The sequence below is a fragment of the Acartia tonsa genome, chromosome 5 (genome assembly GCF_053477335.1).
Source record: "Acartia tonsa isolate MP-2025a chromosome 5, ASM5347733v1, whole genome shotgun sequence".
Taxonomy (NCBI): domain Eukaryota; kingdom Metazoa; phylum Arthropoda; class Copepoda; order Calanoida; family Acartiidae; genus Acartia; species Acartia tonsa.
The window spans coordinates 34,970,597-34,991,069 of record NC_137264.1 but is presented as its reverse complement, the minus strand read 5'-3'; the positions used below and the strand labels follow the sequence as shown (position 1 = coordinate 34,991,069).

At 30.8% G+C, this 20,473-nt stretch overlaps 2 protein-coding genes and 1 non-coding gene across 12 annotated transcripts in view; 2 read left to right on the top strand and 1 right to left on the bottom strand.

The window, feature by feature from the left end:
* The window catches only part of LOC145319347 (citron Rho-interacting kinase-like), a 52,792-nt gene extending 41,491 nt beyond the window's left edge, over positions 1–11,301 (top strand). The window contains exons 44-62 of one of the 10 annotated variants that reach the window (XR_013879824.1): positions 52–138; positions 247–334; positions 1,086–1,189; positions 1,775–1,892; positions 2,468–2,588; positions 3,408–3,535; positions 4,090–4,188; positions 4,519–4,620; positions 4,955–5,109; positions 5,412–5,476; positions 5,790–5,881; positions 6,299–6,369; positions 6,792–6,887; positions 9,232–9,321; positions 9,466–9,538; positions 10,019–10,088; positions 10,391–10,662; positions 10,786–10,822; positions 11,166–11,301. Coding sequence is in view for 1 of the 10 variants with exons in the window: in XM_080161428.1 (XP_080017554.1) it covers positions 52–138; positions 247–334; positions 1,086–1,189; positions 1,775–1,892; positions 2,468–2,588; positions 3,408–3,535; positions 4,090–4,188; positions 4,519–4,620; positions 4,955–5,109; positions 5,412–5,476; positions 5,790–5,881; positions 6,299–6,369; positions 6,792–6,887; positions 9,232–9,321; positions 9,466–9,538; positions 10,019–10,088; positions 10,391–10,449 (1,618 nt within the window). In the remaining 9 variants the exon portion in view is untranslated. Of the gene's footprint in view, positions 1–51; positions 139–246; positions 335–1,085; positions 1,190–1,774; positions 1,893–2,467; positions 2,589–3,407; positions 3,536–4,089; positions 4,189–4,518; positions 4,621–4,954; positions 5,110–5,411; positions 5,477–5,789; positions 5,882–6,298; positions 6,370–6,791; positions 6,888–9,231; positions 9,322–9,465; positions 9,539–10,018; positions 10,089–10,390 lie in introns of all 10 variants that reach the window. The other 9 variants (XR_013879823.1, XR_013879819.1, XR_013879822.1 and 6 more) reach the window with 9 other exon arrangements.
* Positions 11,302–11,986: 685 nt separating this feature from the next.
* LOC145320407 (U4 spliceosomal RNA) lies at positions 11,987–12,127 on the bottom strand. Its single transcript, XR_013880193.1, has one exon. It is a non-coding gene; the product is annotated as a U4 spliceosomal RNA (small nuclear RNA).
* Positions 12,128–14,805: 2,678 nt separating this feature from the next.
* Positions 14,806–20,473, top strand: part of LOC145319346 (uncharacterized) — a 55,401-nt gene continuing 49,733 nt past the window's right edge. Inside the window, exons 1-4 of the mRNA XM_080161427.1 lie at positions 14,806–15,125; positions 16,039–16,184; positions 16,923–17,081; positions 17,692–17,762. Of these exons, the coding sequence (XP_080017553.1) occupies positions 16,955–17,081; positions 17,692–17,762 (198 nt within the window). The 5' untranslated portion in view covers positions 14,806–15,125; positions 16,039–16,184; positions 16,923–16,954. The remainder of the gene's footprint in view (positions 15,126–16,038; positions 16,185–16,922; positions 17,082–17,691; positions 17,763–20,473) is intronic.

Below are 20,473 nucleotides of genomic sequence, written 5' to 3'. Positions count from 1 at the left end.
AATTAAAGCAAATTGGTCAATATAATTATTTATGTATCTTACATTAATTAGGTTACATTCTGGCACAATGAAGAAAACTGGCAAGTGTCCTGTCTGCCAGGAAACTTTAGGATTTATGAACATGGCGCAGATTTGCAAGTAAGTTTTCTGCAATTTAACCCTTTATTGCCGAGTTTCATAACATTTAAAAAATCAATGATTTTTATTCTATGTTTATTTTATAACTAAATAATAAATTGTTACCAGGGATTGTGGAGTCAGTGTACACAGTGGTTGTAGCTCAGGTTTACCATCTACCTGTGGTTTATCTGCCAGCCTGGTATCTGCTCTCCAGGTATAGATATATAGTGTACATAGTGGTTGTAACTAAGGTTTACCATCAACCTGTGATTTATCTGCTCTCAAGGTATAGATAGAAAGATAGTGTACATAGTGGTTGTAGCTCAGGTTTACCATCAACCTGTGCTTTATTTGCCAGACTTTTATCTGCTCTCCAGGTATAGATAGATAGTGTACACTGTACATAGTGGTTGTAGCTCAGGTTTACCATCAACCTGTAGTTTATTTGCCAGTCTTTTATCTGCTCTTCTGGTATAGATAGATAGTGTACATAGTGGTTGTAGCTCAGGTTTACCATCAACCTGTAGTTTATTTGCCAGTCTTTTATCTGCTCTCCAGGTATAGATAGAAAGGTAGTGTACATAGTGGTTGTAGCTCAGGTTTACCATCAACCTGTGGTTTATTTGCCAGCCTTTTATCTGCTCTCCAGGTATAGAAAGATAGATAGATGGTGTACATAGTGGTTTTAGCTCAGGTTTACCATCAACCTGTGGTATAGATAGATAGATTTTTCATAACTGATGGACCAAAGTTGTCCCTGGGTATAGGAAATCTTAACACAAAAATTCAATCGTTCACTTAAATAGGAGCTGAGAAAATCTTATTTCCTTCATTGGGTTACCGACGGACAGACAGACATGTATAGTATAGAGTAGATTTGCTACTAGGAAAGAATAAGTGTATTGGTGACCTAATAAAATATATATTACTTAGCGAAAAAGCTTTGAGGAAAATTGTATTTTCAGGCTTCCTCTCCAGTGAGGCCTAGAGCCAAGTCTGAGAGCAGAGGACGTAGTGGGACTAGCAGCATGAAGGACAGGCCCCTACCAGTTCCTCCTAATACTATCAAGTAAGTCTCCTCTTACATCAAATCTAGGATTTTGGTTTTTATGAAATATTTACTTCTAGAGTGGGATGCAGCTTCCAGTCAAATGCGCTTGTTGACCAAACTGCATAGTATGCGTTTTGTTATAATTAACATCAGTTTGACCTAATAAGTGCATTTGACTGGAAGCTTGCATCCAATTTTACGGAATTTGGCAAAATAAATATCCTCTTTTATGACTGTTTCTTTAGATTTGTCATATTGATATCTCTATTTCTAATTATTCTACAATCATTTTTCCAGAAACTGTTCATTGTTCATGTATTTATCATCCTATGACTAGATTTAAGTTTTGGAATGGGGGGGGGGGGTCTTTTAATTATTTCAATTAATTGAATTAGTCTAATGTCTAACCCCTGTGGGTCTACCCTTTAACCAAAATAACCTAAGCTGTCCTAAATTAATCAACAAACAAACGAAAATCAACCCCCCCCCCCCCCCCCCCCAACCAATTTATTTTCAATTTATTTCAAACCCCCCAGGATATCAGTGTTTAACAAGGTACTTTGTGTGAAATGAAAGCGCCGTAAAACATTTATAAAAATTTAGGGAGGGCGGAGTCCAGTTTCTGCAGCAGGGAGACTGGAACGACGTGTACTTGGTGATAAATAACAATCATATCCTTGATATCTATGAGAATAATTCTAAGAGCATTAGAATTGATCAGGTAACATTTCAAATCTGCATATGCATTACGCATGTTCTATCACAATTTTAATAAATTCTAACCTTTATTTTTAAGTAGGTTAATTTCTTAAATCTACTTAATTTCAAAATTACTGTATAGGTTTCCGAGAAAACTTTGTTTTAGCAGGGATCCAATGGGCTAAGACACATTGATAACACAAAATTACCCCTTCTGTTGTAGTAGTGGTTAAACACTCAACTTAATAAGACAACCAATAAAAATTTACTAATAAACAAAAAATGTTAAGCAAACAAATAAGAAAGGTTCTTTTAAAACTTTGGGGACTAGTGTAATAAACGGCCTATTGTCCCCCCTATCTCTCTCTTTCTCTGGTGTTTTAGGCTGCTATTCAAGAAAGACGGTTTATTTGTTTGTGTGAATATTTCATGATAATATTGAATCTAGACTATAACTCGTTTTTTTCGTCCGTTCTTCTTCCTTAAGTTGTAAGGTATTGAAAATAATATGGAGTATTAAGATATATTCAAGATTAAAGATAGTTTTAAAAGTATTTACATCTAAGTTGGAATTTCTCGTTAATTACCTATTTTTAGATATCCTTGGCATCACACAACTGTCGTGTGTCTGTCCAGTCTACAGTGGCATTCTCTGAGGTGTACTACATCAATTCTAATGATAGACCTTACGCTTTCAAGATAACTGTTCATACCAAAGGTATATAAGATAGATAGATACAGTTGATATTTGTTGATTGATTGAAATTATTTCTAAACTTTTAAATTTAACATTAAAATAGCCTTAGACCATGACCTAGGTACCTTTAAAGTTTCCTTAAAATGGACAACTCAATTGTTTCTATAGTTTGCGAGATCTTAACATACAAGCAACTTTATATATTAGGATTTTTCTTTTTTGATTATCCTATTATTTAGTTTTTGAAATAATGATTTCTGGGACGATTAGACACTCTGTTCTGAGTGAAGCAAAGCATCTCTATAAGTCAGTTTTAAAATGCAATGAAGCATGAGACATGTTGACATGTTGAACATTAAATGCGTTATTACTTTATATATCAACTAGCGGCTTCGCACCTAGCCTCTAGGGGCTTTGCCCGAAGAGCTTTAATCAAACCAATTTTTCGTATTTTAGATTTAAAAGAAAAATTAAAAAAAAAAAATTTGGGGGGGGGGGCAATTTTTTATTTTTTTTAAGGGGGGATAGGCGACCCCACTATTTTAATTTTAGTTTTAAAAAGAAAGAAAAAAATTTTTTTGGGGGGGATGTTTTTCATTTTGGGGGGTTGGGGTTGTCCCACCCCCCAAGAAAATAGCTTAAAACCATCACAGGACCAGTAGGTATAATCCCTGAAAAGTAGAGCCCAATCGATTCAGCGGTTACTGAGATCTTAAGCTTCAGACGGACAGACAGACAGACATCGTTCTACTTTGTATTATAGATGTCAATATGCGCATGTCTGTCTGATTAGCAGAGCTTTGCTGTTGGGGATGTCTTATAAATGTTCATTTTATTTAGGTAAAGCAGAGAAGGCTTTATACTTCATGTGCCAGAATTTCAACCAGAAGGTGGATTGGGTCAATAAGCTGGACGAGATTGTCAAGACATTTCCCTCAAACACGGCCCCAATTCCCTCAACAGAACAGGTAAACTTCAATATTTTACAGAGATAGGTCAATTTCCTAATTTTCAAAGTACATTTCTTATTTATCTTTCTAAAAAGGGCATTAAGAGGCAAAATTGAAAAAAAAAACATTATAATCTTTTCATCTTGAATATTTCTGCTCAACAATCAGCCTAGCCTAAATATTTTTTTTTATTTTTTCTATAGTTAAGTTTGAAACATTTTTATTCGTATACTTTAATTGAACTAATAATCTAAAATGGTAAGATAATGGAGAATAAATTGATGTACATTCCCAATAAATAAAATATTAAACAATACTACATCTTTTGTAAAATTATCGGATGCAAAGTTTGGACACTACTAACCAACTTGTAACAAATTAATTATAATTTTTTTTATAAATTGAATGATTAAGATAACGTGGTTATAACACTTTGTAATTTACAGAACAATTTTCCCTACCTCCCTGACAAAGTTAAATTTCATAGCATCCTTTTTTGCTTATTCTATTTCTAAATGAGCGATAACTTTTTTGTTATTTATTAAATATTTTGGATGTATTTTCTATTATAGGAGGGTATTAAAGAGCTAGTGGCTACTGTACCTGCCGACAATGAAGTTCTTTCTATGGAGCATGCTCAACCTGGCATTGTTGTCATCGGAACTATTAAGGTAGTTAGATAGATAGCAAAGAATACATTGAGATAGACAGACTGAGTAAAACAATAATCCATGAAGCATTTGAATATCAAATTATCATGGTTCTTAGGGGATAAGACAAAGGAGGATAAAATGTCCACCTACAATTATGATAAACTATAATACCTCTATTGTAGATTTAAGTTATTGGTGGATATGTTTGAATACTGCTAGTTTGTACAACCTAATAAATATTTAATAAAAGTACCATAAGTTTTTTAGCCAAGGAATAAGAGTGTATTAATAAACTTTAGTATCACTTACAGTCATAAGAAATAAATACAAATATTATTTAATATTTAGGGATTGTATATGAGAGATATGAACAATGGAAAGGGAGAATTGAGAAGAATTGAGGGAGTAGATGCACCTATTCATAAAATTGTCTTCATTAAGACAACACAGGTATGAATATGTAACAGTATGTCAGAAAGAAAATAGGGGGGGGGGGGAATATAAAATACTAATTGAATGACTTACCGGCCATTTCCTTCAAAAATCATAGTCGCATATAGAATTCCTCCTTTTCATATTTTTTATTGAAATAAATTGACAATAATAAATATATGGGTATTATTCACTGAGTAGCCCCGCAGGGTTAGGTCAATCCGCAATCGCTACGAATACCCCTCCTTATTGCTTGATTGGCACTCGGAAGGAAAGCACCGACATACCTTAATATTTCAATTTTTCTGCTTTTGTTACCTATAGTTTTTTTATATTTATTTTTACAACTTAGACATTGATTCTCGGATGTGGCTCTGACGGTGTGTCAGTTAGTCAGCTTATGTGCGTGGACGCGCGCGCAGTTGCCGCGGCAACAGCTGTCACTCCAGAACCGGTTCCGGAGACGGCTGGCGCGCATATCTTTGCTGCGCATGAAACTGAATCTGGGTAAGTTATTGATTAACTGCAAGTTTTTACATAGTTTATAAATAGAGGGGGGGGGGGGGACTGGGGAGTAATACCATTCATTATTGTGTATATATGACAAAAGAGATTCTAGAAGGATAAAAGCTCCCCATAAAACCTAGAAATTAGAAGTAAGGTGGGGAATTTAAGGAAATTCAAGTTTATTTAAGAAACTTTATTGCATAAGGAAATGCTCCTATTTCTATTTAAAATTCCTCCAAGTTTCTTAAAGAACTGTTATTCTTAAAGATTGAATTTCGTTTATAAATAAAGCTTTTTTTTAGAAATTTGTTCATGTGTTGTGCATCTAAAGATATGGTTTCCATTTTTGCCTGGAGCCCTAAAAGAGGTAATTTTAGTTTGAATTTAATTTTTGAACTTTCCAAACAAATAGTTTTTTACATCCTATAATATAAAGTAGTAAGATTTGTTTTGTCTGAAGCTTTATATTTCGATGACTACTGAACCAATTAAAGAGCGTCACATAGGTACCAGAGGGGTTTTAGGCTAAAGATTTCATAACAAACTAGGGCTTAGTGACCTTTCTAACATGCCTAAACCAGTTTTAACCCGAGTTTACCCATACAGTTTCTCCAAATTTTCGTCAAATTGCATTGAAACACTTAAAACCCACCGATGAAAACAAATCCTGTTTATTCTAGTTGAGTTTGTGATTAGAAACAAGTTTTCCACAGATACTTATACCAAGTGCATCTTCTTTACGGATTCATCCGTCCTTGTTGGAACTACTAAGGTTAGCATTACTGTATTACATTTAATTGTTATTGGACTTTTTTGTAGCAAAGCTACTCTCTAATTCACTTTGTCAGTCCAGTAAGATATGGGGGAAATGTGGCACTTTAAATGTTTTTTTTTATATATAAATATGTCTATGTTGCGTTTGACGTTTATGTTTCGTTGAACTCTCTTTGTTTAATCGAGAAACGTAAAAAAATTTATTTTTGTGATTTCTCTTGGGAGGGTAGTGGTACCCTACCCCAAAATAGTTATAAACCTTCCCGGGACCTATGAGAATCTACCCTGTTAAGGAGAACCCGATAGGTTCAGCGGTTAGCGAGATCCTTCGGTACAAACAGACAGACAAATAGACATCCTGTTACTTTAGTATAAGGATTACGGACCACTTTTGTTAACAAAAATATCTTTTCAGTTCTATGATATTGATTTGAAGACCTTCGCTGCAGAAGAATTCTTGGATACTTCAGATCCTGGCATCAAAAAGTAAGCAACTAAAGTTTTTCAAGCGTTTTTAGGCTGAGGATGAGGGGACAATGCGCTGTTTTCTACACTAATCCCCAAAGTTTTACAATAATGGTTTCTTATTCGTTGAATTAACAACTTTGGGAATTTCAGTGAATTTTGAATTGCTGATCAACTTGAGAGTTTAAACGTTTCAACCACTATTTTTAATATACAGAAAGTGTAATATTTTGTATCATCATTAAGGATGTACAGCACATCAATTTATCGGCCATTGTCTTATCCATTTAGATTTCTAGTTTTTAGAACAAAGTCAATTAGTAATGGTTTTTTTTGTGTTTTTTTAATTACACGTAGTGCAACCACTCTAGTCTTCAGCCAAATATGATTTTTTTGTTTATTTATTTTTTGAAATGTAAGAGAAATCTAATTTCTAATTTTAGGACACTGCACGACCCTGAGTTTATGGGTTCTGAGCCCCGCCAGATCCTGCAGATCAGGACAGCCAAGGATCCGGAGTTTGTGCTGGCTTTTACCAGGTAATAAGCACTGAAGCAGTCTTCATAATAATTTGTGCTTTCCCTCTAAGTGCTTATCGAGAACTGAGGTGAATTCTTTAAAAACTTTTGCCCCACTAAAATTTTAGTGAGGCAAAATTATCCCCTCTGAATATTAGTTTGCCTCACTGATTTTAGTGGGGCAAAAGTTTTTTAAGAATTCACCTCTGAACCCCCTTCCCTTCTTATTTTTAAAGAAATATAAACTCGTTATTATGGTTATGATTTTTTGCTTAGCTTTTATGATTGTTTTTAAGTTTCCTTTATTTTGTATGAATAATTATCATATTTATCTGATTTTTGTAATAATGAATCCTAGGACAACAAGGTACAATATTATAAGCGAGGCATCTCTAAAATCAAATTCTAAAAATGAAAGTTTGTCCTTTTATTGTTTCCTGTATCTCACGGTTAGTTTTTTATTAAATGAATAAGTTAGGGTACAATGTTTGGCACTTTCGATATAAGTAAATGATAATAACAAAGCCACAGAATACGATAATACCTTCAGAAAAATCGATGAAAATAGTTTTCATACTAAATTTTGGTTTTTTATATTTTTTTCTAAAATGTCATGACAGAAGATGCAAAATGTCGTCTTAGTTTTTTGAAAGAATTAATCTTCTCTGAAATCTAAATTAACAAAATATTTTTTTTGGTAAATGATTATACGATATATGTAAAACATTTTATCAGAAAGAAATATTTAAAATTGTGAAGTAGAAACCTGAATAATTTTTCTTGTGGAAATAGTTTTCTGCAAATGTTGATAAACATATGTCTGCTAGCATTAAGATGTTTGTACTGCCAATACACGTTGGGTTTTATTTAAAGAATTTCTTTAAAATGTTTTTTTTTTTACATTGTATACCAATAACGCAATATTTGCTATCAGAAAACCCCCGACTAAGACTCGCCTACGACCCGATCTTTTAGGATTGCTTTGTAATTTACACTTTTGAAAGTCTTTCAACAGTATACACAGCAAATTCTCTCTTTTTTAACTAACTTTCCGAATAATATACCTAAAGCATTTGAATTGACAAAGGCTATGCTAATATTTTTACCATTCAAGTTTATTTAATATTCTAATAAATAGCGCAACCCTCCAAGTTTATGACTACTTTTCATGAACATATGATCTAAAGAATAAGCTCTGACGCAATGTCATATAAGGATATTATAATATTCATTTAAAAAATTGTTATTTTTGCATATATGTTACATTTTACAGTGTTTTGTGGCTCAAAAGAAAGACAATTAAAAATTATTTCATATTATATAGTTTAAATTACATAAGATAACCTAGAAATAGTAAAAAATTCCCTTTCTTTTTTTGTCGCAAAAGAGAATTCAACAAAGATTTTCATTAAAAAACACCTTAGTGTAAAAATTAAAAAGTTTAAACATGGTCACAAAAAGATTCAATTAGTTTATCAAATGTTTCATTTTCAGCAAATGACGATTAATCTCTATTACAAAGAATAAAGTGTAAAAAGATATTCTCGTTTTAATTTTAAGCAACTTAAAATGCATTTTAATACCTTTTAATGATTTTTTTTTAAAACATCATTTTATAAAATGTTATTGATTTTTAAAGTTATATATTAGAATGTTTTTAAATTTTGTTAACATTTTGTTTTAAATGTAGAAAATTGGTAATTCTAAACATTCAAAAAATGATTTTATTAAATTTTCATCACTTAAATTGCATGTTTGATGAAATTTTCAACTGATAATTCAAGAAAAATCGTTTAAGTTTTATTATATTTTACTTTGAAATGTTAAAAAAATATATTATTGTCAAAAATGTGGAAGTTATACTTTCCTCAAAAAAAAGGCCTAAAACATGCAAATTAACACGTGTAATGAAATTTTTTTTTCTTTCAGGTTTAATTTTAAGTAATTATTGATATTTTTTGTAAAAAGGATTTTATATAAAAAGTTTTAAAACTCGAGTTATGTAGTGGTTCTAAAAAAGGTTGCGAATTTATGCAATTTTCTTGCAAAAAAAATTTTCTAGGATTTTAAAAATAGCAAAGGGTGTTATTAGACGTACTTACAGATACAATTGCTAAGTCATTTTGGCCAAACACTAAAATAAAGTTTTGACATCTGAGGGTCCAGCCGTGATCTGTAACAAATTTTGACTTAGGTACAAATTAATGTTCTGCTCATTAAGTTTTGACACTCTAGAAGGGTTATTGTTCGTTTGTTCTTCCTTCTGATTTTAGAGCTTTGCTTATAAGGGTGTTCTAATCTTTGTTATTTTATATGATTACCCTTCCCTAAATTATCTTTAGTCAAATGTCTGTAATACTTTTAGGCATCTGTTGTTTGTTGATATGTACGGTCAAGAAACCAGAGGACCAATTGTTTTCTCCAGCCTTCCCATGGAACATCTGGTTATTCATGGGTATGTTTGAATACAGACATTATGAGTTGTAGAGTAGTTGCCTTTGCAGTTACAAATTCTACAATTACATTTTATTTCTAATTTTTGGGAAGAAAATGATAATTTTCATATTTTTTTGCTTTAATTTATTTTTATTAAATTCAGAATGTTGTGCAGCAGTTTCAGTGATAGAATTATCATATCCCACTTAAACTCAAAGGAGGCTAATGAAAGCAAGGTAATCTTTATTTATAAGTAACAGGATATGATGTCTGTCTGTATTTCTGCCTATCTGTAGCGAAGGTCTTTACAGTAAAGCTTTGGGGTTAGATATTTTAGCGGGAGATGCCTCAAACATACCAAGAGAAATGAATCGTCATTAGAAAAATATTCTCTTAATTCCATTAACTGAACTATTCTCGCAAGTTGGTGGTCGACTTCTCTGATATGTATTGTATACTTATAGCCTATGAGTTAAGCTTTCTAAAGTCTTACATATTTCTTTTTCAAGGAAAACCCTAATTCATAGCCTAGCCTAGGAAGTTTTTAGGATTGGCTTATTATATAGCGTACAGATAAAGATAATATTTGCTGATTCTAAGTATCGTAGGTATTTAAAATAACTTGCAAAATTTCTTTTAGAATGCCATCCTCGCCCGATCTTATTATAGACTTCTATTTCGGGGAAAAATATTTAAAAATAAAATGATTTGTTCAGGTTGAAATCTTCACCCCTGTGCCTCATTTGGTGGCAAAATCTAACAATAAATTGTATTATACTACATCAGGTAAACTATTACTATTTTAAATTAAATTCAAATTATAAGCAAGTTATGATTTAAAAATATATATATTAAGAAACATCTTAGAAAGCTTTGTTGAAATTAAATAACCAATTTGAAGCACAAAATTTGAAAAATTTTCGATTTTTCCTATTAGCGTTTCTGTAATACTGCATTAGTCAGTCCTCTGTTAGTTGTTCCGTCTGATTTGTTAAGCTTCGCGTTTATGGATGTTGTCATTCTTGGGTTTTGCTGTTATAGTCTTACAAATTAATGAATAATGATTTAATAAATTGAATTGTTTTTAGGTGATACAGCTTACAATCTAGTGGCCTTTGATGTCAACAAGTTAAACGAAAAGCAGTAAAAAAATAAGTGTAATAAAATTATTTTGTAATATGTTTGTTTAAATTCGAATTTTAACCGCATTTTAGTTTAGATATATTTTAAATTTTTATAATAACCTTATTTTAAACCGATGATTTTTAGTATTTTTAATCTTAAAAAGACCAAATGTGTATTAATGTGTAACATTGTATGAATATTGTACTATTTTTTATATTATAATGTAACGTTTAGGGTAAATTTAGATTGTTTTATTTGATATTTTAAGTAATTGTATATTTTGTAAATATTAAAATATTTTTGAACAACTAGAATAATCTAAATTTTCTGTAAACCGTATTTTTTACGCTTAATTCAGCTTATATGATCTCAAAATCGTACCCTGATAATTTTAGGTCTTTATTATTGTCAACTTTAGTAGATTTCTTAAGACTTTGAATTTAATCGTCCATGTTTTATCAGTCTCCTTAAGTCCTTCCCTTTTCTTCCCCAACGAATTAATTTTTACTACGGAAGGGAGGAGTCATTGGGTTCGTTTATTACACTAATACGAAAAAGTTCTATAACTTTTCTTATTCGTCGGCTTTGCAATTTTGTTATTTGGGTTGTATCTCATTGGCCAAGTCTTACCCCTTTAGTTCCCTGTAATTAACTGTGTAACAGGATGATTAATATCATGATTCTGAATCTTACAGAAGTTTCTAAAGATTACTCAATAAAACTAAATCTTATCAAAAGAATATACCTGTACCATTAAAATTATGTGTAGTAAGTCACAAAGTAGTTTTTTTTAGAATTAAAGTATTATGTATATGTATTTCTTATAATTTGTAACCTATTACGCTTATCAATAATAAATTCTTATAAATCAAAATATTTATGTTTGTTACGAAGATACTAAAGGTATTCGTGTCCGTCTGCAATCCTGTATTTGTATTGCAGATGATCCTATTTTTTAGCAAATCCGTATTTTACATTAGATTTTATTTAACACTATTCTTCTTGATTAAATTATTTCTAACAGCTTCGCTAAGTAATCCTATTCCTTTTTATTCATCTCCGAAGAAGTTGCAAATATACATCCAGATACTTAAATCTAACCTGAAACCTGGATGATAACATCAATAAAAGCGAATCTCTTAAATCAGAACAGTCATTGTTAGGATTTGATTATGGAGTTGCCTCGCTTAAAATAGTTTACCTTGTCCTAAGAATCACTATTCAAAAAATCAGATGACTAGGTTGATCATCATCCAAGAAATTTTTGTCAAAATGTTAAAATGGACATACGGACTTTCTGGTAACGATTATAGAGTTGCTACTCTTTCTTAGTTGTGCCCAACTGTCATAGGAATCATCATGCAGTTAGAAATCGATAGGTTAATTCCAACATGCCTAGATTAACGAAAAATTACGAACCTACCCTAATTATTGAAAAGCTTCGCTTTAAAATATACCTGGTATTAATTTTGGGCGTTCCTGAAATGGAGCCTCTAACCAAACTATAAAGTTTTTAAATTTAATATCCTTCGCTGTAGAAATAGTAGTTAGATTATTTGCTCCCGTAGGAGCCTTCAGAAATTGCCTCAGGTGATGATATTTCACATCTCCACGGCGGGGTATTGGTTATAGTTTTCAACTAGCAATAACAGCACCTCTCTATTCGATCATTGGTTACTGTATCGCCACAGCGCAAAGTTACCTTGTATTGCGTTATTTTACAATCACTTCAAATTGTTATCAAAAAGGATTATGACCATTTTAAGAAAATTCTTTTTTTACTTTTATAAGCATACATTTTAGTTTTTGAATTTAAGCTAATTCTTTTGTAATTTATAACTTCAAATGATGGCTTTTCTTACTTTAGAAATAACAAGATCTAATTTTATTTGTAGCATCTAGCGGCATAATTTTTAACTACATATATTAAAACTTTTAAAATTGGGCATATTGAAACATGAATTCAAGGCCATTTCTAAAGTTTTATTATAAGGATATTAATTCTATTATGGCTTCGAAACCGATTATTGTCTGCTGAATTAGACCGGTTTTGAGCCATACTGAACAATCATGTATCGTATCATGGACAATTTTCCAAGAATAATAAAATGAAAATCATAAAATCAATGTCAGTTTGGTTGGCAACGGAAAGTTGCTTATAATACGATTCGATAAATCCTTATAATATAGTAACAGGATGTTTGTCTGTGTGTTTGTATGTTTGTACCGAAGGATCTCGCTAACCGCTGAACCGATCGGGTTCTCCTTAACAGGGTAGATTCTCATATGTCCCGGAAAGGTTTATAACTATTTTGGGGGAGGGTACCACCACCCTCCCTAGAGAAATTAATTTTTTTTAAATTTACCAATTTTAGAAAGAGATTTCAACGAAAAATAAACGTCAAACGTAATTTTTTTTAACTTTTTCTTTTAAAATCTAAAATAAGAAATTGAATTATTAAATTCGACTCTCTCCACCTCAAGTGCCCCTAGAGGCCTCTAGGGGCGTAGCCGCTAGTAATTAATAAAGTTGTGCATTTGAAACAATTTATTACGGATAAAAAATTTATAACGGCATCAAATATTTTATGTAAATAAGTATTTTTTTAATGTTTTCGATATTTTTTATATCATTTAAGTTTAACATATCTAATTTACTTATGAAATAGAATAACAAAATACAAAATAATACAATACACAACACATTAAAACTTTTTATTAAAAAAATCAATAAGGATTTAAAGATTAGTTTTTATTATTTCTTTTCTTTTAAAATAATTGTTCTTATAGAAAAAAATCACGAAACCTATCAGAAAAAAATATTTAAAATAATATATAAAAAAATCACTAAACCTCCTAATTTAATATTTTTCATAAGCATATATATTTCTCATTTTCTATTTTTGTATTAGTCTTTAACTTACTTTTCTTTTAACTAAGCCAAGTGTGCATAGGAATTTGCAAAGTGGTTGTATGCCATTCAGGTAAAAAAAGGGAAATGGTTGAAATCTAAAATATTTGTTTATCGTCCGTGTTGACACCCCCCTCTTTCACGCCCTTAGTCTAAATTGTGTAAAATTTTATCGTAATAAAGAAATTTTAGCAAAAGTTTGCGTTCCACATTTTAGAGTTTTAAAAGTTTTAGTCACTTAACTTTAAATAGCTTTCATTCATTTCAAGATGGATAAATTTATAGTTGGATAGATAGATTAAGAGTTGGATAGATAGATTGATAGTTGGATAGATAGACTGATAGCAGGATAGATAGATTAATTGTTTTATTTGGATAGATTGATAGTTGGATAGTATAAATTGACATTTCAATGAATAGATTACAAATAATGTAGATAAATTGTTGGATAGAAAAATTGATATTATGTGGATAGATTGATAGTTAGATATAAAGATTGATAGAAGAATTGATGTATTGGTAGTATGGTGATAGATTGATAGTTGGATAGATAGATTGAAAGCTGGTTAGATAGATTCATAGCTATATAGATAGATTCATGGCTGGATAGAAAGAATGATAGCTGGATAGATAGATTGTTAGTAAGGTTGATAGACTGATAGTATAGTGAATAGTCTAAAAGTAAGTTGGATAGATTGATAAAAGTAAGGTGGATAGATTGATAAAAGTAAGGTGGTTAGATTGAGAAAAGTAAGGTGGATAGATTGATAGCCACTAAGGTGAATATATGTTTAGTTGGATTGATTGATGATTAGGGGGATAGATTGATAGTAGCATTGTTAATTTAATAGTTAAATATAAAGATAAGAATTAGGTTAGATGATTGTGAGGTAAATGGATAGATAGTTAGATGTGTAGATTGGTAGATGTGGATAAATTGATGGTAAGGTATATGGATGAATAGATGGATAGATTGACGAAAAATTTATAGCTATTTTGGATAGATTTTGAAAAAAGATGAATAGATTGATTTTTAGATAACTGATTTTATAAGAAATAGATTAATGGATGCATAGATAGATAGATTGTAGAATATGTGAATGGATAAGTGATGTTTAAATAAAAATAACATTCTTTTTTGCATAGAAAAGCAAAAATGTAATTTCTATTTTAAAAAGAAAATATCTCTTAAGTAGAAAATACTCTTAAGAATAAGGCTCTCGTGATTATGTTGTGTGTATATTTTATGTGTGTGTCTGTTTGTCCGTAAGGATCGAACAAAGAGAAATTTACCCGGGTTTCTCTTTGCGTAGCCCCGGCGCAATACCGCGGTGAAATCGGACACTATACGGACCCCTTCCTACATGGACCTCGTAATGGTCCCCATACCCTTTTATTCCCCCCTTTTCATTTTAATACAGGGAAAATTGGGGGTGAGAGAAAAGGGAAGGTAAAGAGAATAAGAGCAGTCATTTTATAGTTATCATCACCTATGGTTATTGCTACGCTGTAAGCACGTTATTTCCGTGATTTTTCTACGATAACCAATAACCATATCCTTAGTAAGTGATTGTTATTACGTGACAGTGATTTTTAGTGTGTTATTAAGCCGGTATATACTATAAAAATAAACTGTTATCAAGCCGTACATGGTGTTTTAAATATATGAGAAATAAATGATATTTTATATTTTTGGTTGATTTACGTTTTTAGTATTGCAGCCTCCGTATAAAATTATATATATACTCACAAGTGTAAGAGAGAAAAAGAGGACCTCCGTTAAATAGGCAAGGGTGTCAGATTTATATAAATAATTCCGTAAAATAGATTTCACGGTTTAAAACGTTTTAACCATTTTCTGAAAAAGTCAATAGTTAATTATTGGTTGAAATTATCTAATTAATTAAGATGCTTTTAAATTTTTCCTCAAGAAATAATCTTAAATCTAGATTTTTTCATATTGTATATAAGTTTATTTTAATGCCAGAAAACCCCCCAAAAAATAAATGTTGTAAAATCTAAATCGCTTAAACAAAACAAAATAATTCCAAATATAATAATTTTATATCTTTATTTTTAAACGATTATACATAATATATAAAATATGTAAATTAAGGAAAAGGAATTTTACAAAAATCATTAATTATTTTGTTATTCATTAAATTTATTGATTTTTAACTTTTTAATCTTAATTATGCATTCAAAATTTATGTAAAATTAGAATATTTAAAAATTAGTTAAGGAATATTTATTTATCTCATCATATTATATATATTTTTCTGGTGATAGAGAAATAAAATATATGAGATTGATAAAATTTTTATGGGCTCATTCAAGGGACAGAAGACCAGAGGGCCAACAAAACAGATATTATTTTGATATTTATGATTTTTCGTGGTAAATTCTCTGTAATATGATAGGATACATGATTTTTCGGCATGGCCAGTCTTAATCCAGAGAAAATTAAACAGATTTGAAGCTATAATAGAAAAATGATCTATATATTTGTTGAAGATATATACAAAAACTAAACGTTTAATATAAATATGCCTCTATTTAAGATTTTTTTATTTTTAAAAACAAGAAAAGATTTTGGCTATACTATAAATCACCAAGCTACCAAAAAGAACTTATTTATATTTTAATAATCCATAAAAAAATAATATTTTGTGTAAATGTGACACCCTGTATCGCCCCAAGGTTACTGTGCCAAGAAATAAAGAAGCATCTTTACTACCAGGAAGCTTCCCTCTTGTCCCCACACTCCCCCCAAACCACGTATATCTTATATGAATAGGGGATAAAATTACGAAGATTAATCTCTGCTGACGTAATTCCAATTTTAGGAGAGTTAGGGTTGAAACATAAAAACGATTTATTTCTAAGACTTTACGATAACTGGACCATGGAAAGAAAGCGAAGTAGCTGGTTTCGTCGTATTGTCACAGTAGCTTTTCTCCTATTCTAGTCCCTGCGGGGAGCTCTAACCCTGCTGGACAATCATTAACATCTACCTAACCTAACCTCAAATAACCTATCAAAAGCTACTGTGAAAATACAACGAAACTCGCTACTTCGTTTTCTTTCCATGATCCAAATATCTTAATCAGGACAATTATGTCCTTAAGTAGCCAAGCAATAACAAGCTAAAAACATATTTGATTCCATTTATAGTTAGATATCCTAAATGTGTTTATCTTAGCAAGGTGTCTATGTCAAGCTTAAGATCTTGGTAACCGCTTTACCTACTGATCCCTTCCCTCAATTTTTTTTTCCATAAAGTAGGAGAATCTCTTATTTACCCATAGGGGCGAAACCCCTTTAGTGATTATTAAGTGAAAAATACAAATGTCAGTTTGGTTGAATAGATTTAAAAGTTGTAGGTATATTTTCAAATATTTAGAAATCGGCCATTAAAGAAGAATATTATCAAGAATCTCTTATGATGACAAACGGACGCACGGACAAACTATAGTTTTAGAGTTTTAGAGATACTAATAAGTTCTTTTAGGCACCAATAAAGGTTTATAATAATTTAAAACTGTTAATTTAATTCGCAAACCCTAACTCAGCCAATAATACAGATAACCGACCAAAACAAACACAAACACACACCATGGCGTTTTCCCAGATGTCAATATTTGTTAGCTGCCTGTGCGTTGCGCTGGTAGTCTCCAAGTCAGAGGTTAAGGAGACCAGCAACATGCTGCGCGCTAGCGCACTTGTACAGAACCCACAACAGGAAATTTAAGATATCTTTTAATTATTCATCACCTGGTAGAAAACCATTGACCCTCCCCTCACCCCGGAACAATTTTAAAGAAAAATATTTTCAAGATTTGGATGAGAGTAGATAAAGAAATCTTGTCTTATATCGATTCTAATTTTGGCTCCAAAAAGGTTGTTATATTTTCATAGAGATTGAATAATGAACTTGTTCCAATTTTTTATCATCTATCAACATATTTTTAAAGCAGCGTATAGTGCTTATAAAAAATGACGTCATTCAATACACTTTACCATTGGTCAATTACAATTTATACTGGCCTATTATTAGTCATTTGTATTGTAAGACGTAATTTTTGTGTAGGTACTATAAGCTGCTTCCATATTTTAAAACTTTTTTTGTCATATAAGGGATCTGTTCCTTAAGATTTGTGGGGGGGGGGGGGGAGGTTATTCTCCTAGCCTAATTTAAAATAAGTGACCTAACTCTCTAATATATAAGTTGCCTTAAATCAACCATAAGACATTTATAAAGCTTTCCTCATAAGTATAATTCAATCAGTTAGATTGTCAAACATTTGATTTTCTTGTAGATAAAATTTAAAATCTCTTAAATTGTTTGTCAGGCTGACAAGTTATCTGTTTGTATTGATGACAGCGACTGCCAGGCACTTGGAGCCAACTATGCCTGCTTCCAGGAACTTTATAGTCTAATAACTCAGCAATTATTTGAGATAGTTGTATGATTTTTTTTAAGACGATGTGCTTTTTTAAAAGGAACTATGAATAAGATACAAAAGTGTAGGGATAAACAATTTGCATATCCATATATATATTTTTAAAGGTATTCTAATGTATTTAAAATTAATGTGTTTTTTTTTACAAAGAACATGATTTAACCATTTAAAACACATATCATTTCCTAACTTGGTTTAAAACAGGTAAAATTATAATATGTATAAAATTTGATGTTTAAGAAATAAGAAATTTCATGTTTAAAGAATAAATCAAAATAAAATTTGCAAACATCCGAATTTTAAAGTCTTTATAATCCAACGTATCGTGATAGTATATTATTAGGTTGGAATGGACTGGTTTTATGCTGTAATTCTGAGCTGTCAATTGGTTTTAGATTTAGCGTATAATATGTCATATATGGTTTCAAGTGCACTCACAATTTCGCACATTTTTGCAAAAAAAAATGCAAGTATAATTTCAAAATCGACCATGACTATATATAAATTTATGGAAAATAGACTAAAACCACCCTTTTTTAAAAAACACTTTCCTAAACAGTACATTGAATTCTGTTAAGCAGTTTTACTGATTAAGTCTTCTACCTTTTTGCTTTTGACATTCTGATCTATTTATTAGTAAATATTGTCATTTTTGGCAGGAATGTTTGCACTCACTTATTCTTGGTTTTTGCACACATATTATGATGTGTTGACATAGGAATTTGCACAGTTTTCAGCAATACAGGGTCATAGTCATAGGCAAATAAACAGAAAATATATTTTAAAAGTTTTCAATATTAAGAAAACCTAAGTTATAATGATATTTGATATGTCGATTTTATGTCAGCATTTTATTCTGATTATATGTCGTCCATGACGACTTCTATTTAATACCTTATAGTCGAATGTTATTAGAATAACTTCATGCTGATATTTATGTCAGCCATTACAACAAAGAACAAAATTTAAAAACGGAAAATGTGAAATTTAACTATTCCTGTATTTTAATAAATATATGTAAAATTATTCCACAAATATTTAGCGAATATTTACATTTTACATACTTTTAAACACCATACAGCATATAGTTACATATTTATTCCTTTCGAAAAATAGCCCAAAACCTGATCTAATCAAATGTCCGTCTATTGGTTTAAAATATTTAATGCCTTTGATATAAAAATTTATTTTTGTTAATTTAGAAAAGGCTAAAATAACTATCAAATCCGTTTATTAATTAATATGTTAAAATGATTAGAAATCATTCATGCAAAAATATGAAAATAATAATTAAGAATTTCTCATACATTCATCGATGTACATTCATTTCCACCAATGTATTACATTATTAAATTGTAACAGTCGCAAATTATTACAAAAGCACGAAAAATGCTTAATTTACTTTAAAAAACAACCTCTCTTTTTTTTATTATTTGCTATTGTGTGTTTTCGTAAAAAAAATGTCTGATTAAGAATGCGAAATTATACGAATGAGATTGCACACCACTATGCACTAGTGAAACTTTTGGTTAAAATCATTTAGGAAGAAATTGATTGGTTTTTAACAAGATTTACGTCCATATAAAATTATTGATTTGGTCACAAATAGAAATAGCGCAGGAAATTCCATCATTTGAAATCATAAAAAATGTACCAATCCTTTATTTAAATATTTGCGATGTTTTTTTTTGTGTGTGCAGATTATAGCATTTAATAACTTACTGTGGCTGATGTAATTATACATATCCTAGTATATAAAGTAGTAAGGGTTTTTTTCGATTTAAGTCTTATTTTGTTTTTAGGCTATATTTTAAATCTTAAAATTTAGAGCCTCTAGATGCAAGGGGAGCAGCCACTTGTCCTATATATACAGCAACTGCAGCCAATGAAAGCAAATTGAATTTGCTATTTGATGAAATTGTAAAATCCAACAAACATATTGTTTTCCCAGGTTGTTAATGAAATCTGTATGTGATTATTGGCCGATTTCAACATTGTCTCACTCTGTAAAATTACACTAAAATTGTAGTAAAATAAACTTTAATGGTCAGCTGTCACACTGCTGCCATATTACTACTAGAAACCACATTAAATGTGTGTGATAATGTTTAATGACAACAAACCAATTTTTCATAAATCTCACACCTTTATTCAGGGATAGGATAATAGATTATATATTTATCCCCCCCCCTCGCCCTGTTTCTATGTTTGGACATTTAGTGACGTGCACAGCAATTTACTAGAGGCGTGTAAAGCCATTAGGGGATGAAAAAAGGGCAAGTGGGGTGTTGACACCCCTAAATACCCCCTTCCGCACGCCACTGCTTGAAATTCTGCTTCTATATATACATACTAGCGGCTACGCCCCTAGAAGCCTCTAGGGGAACTTAAGTCGACCTCATCCCATTTTAAATTTGAGTTTCAAAAGAGTAAAAAAATATTTTTTTTTAGTGGGGGGGTGAAGACACACTCCCCAAAAATAGTTTAAAACCTTCCCAGGACCTATGAGAAGCTTCACTGTAAAGGATAATAATATCGGTTCAGCGGTTAGCGGGATCCTTCAGGACAGACAAAAAACGCTTACTACTTTATATAATAGGATAAAGGGGTATAAATTAATATGTTTACCTATTTGGGAGACAGACAAACTACTTTGTATATAGGTAAACAGC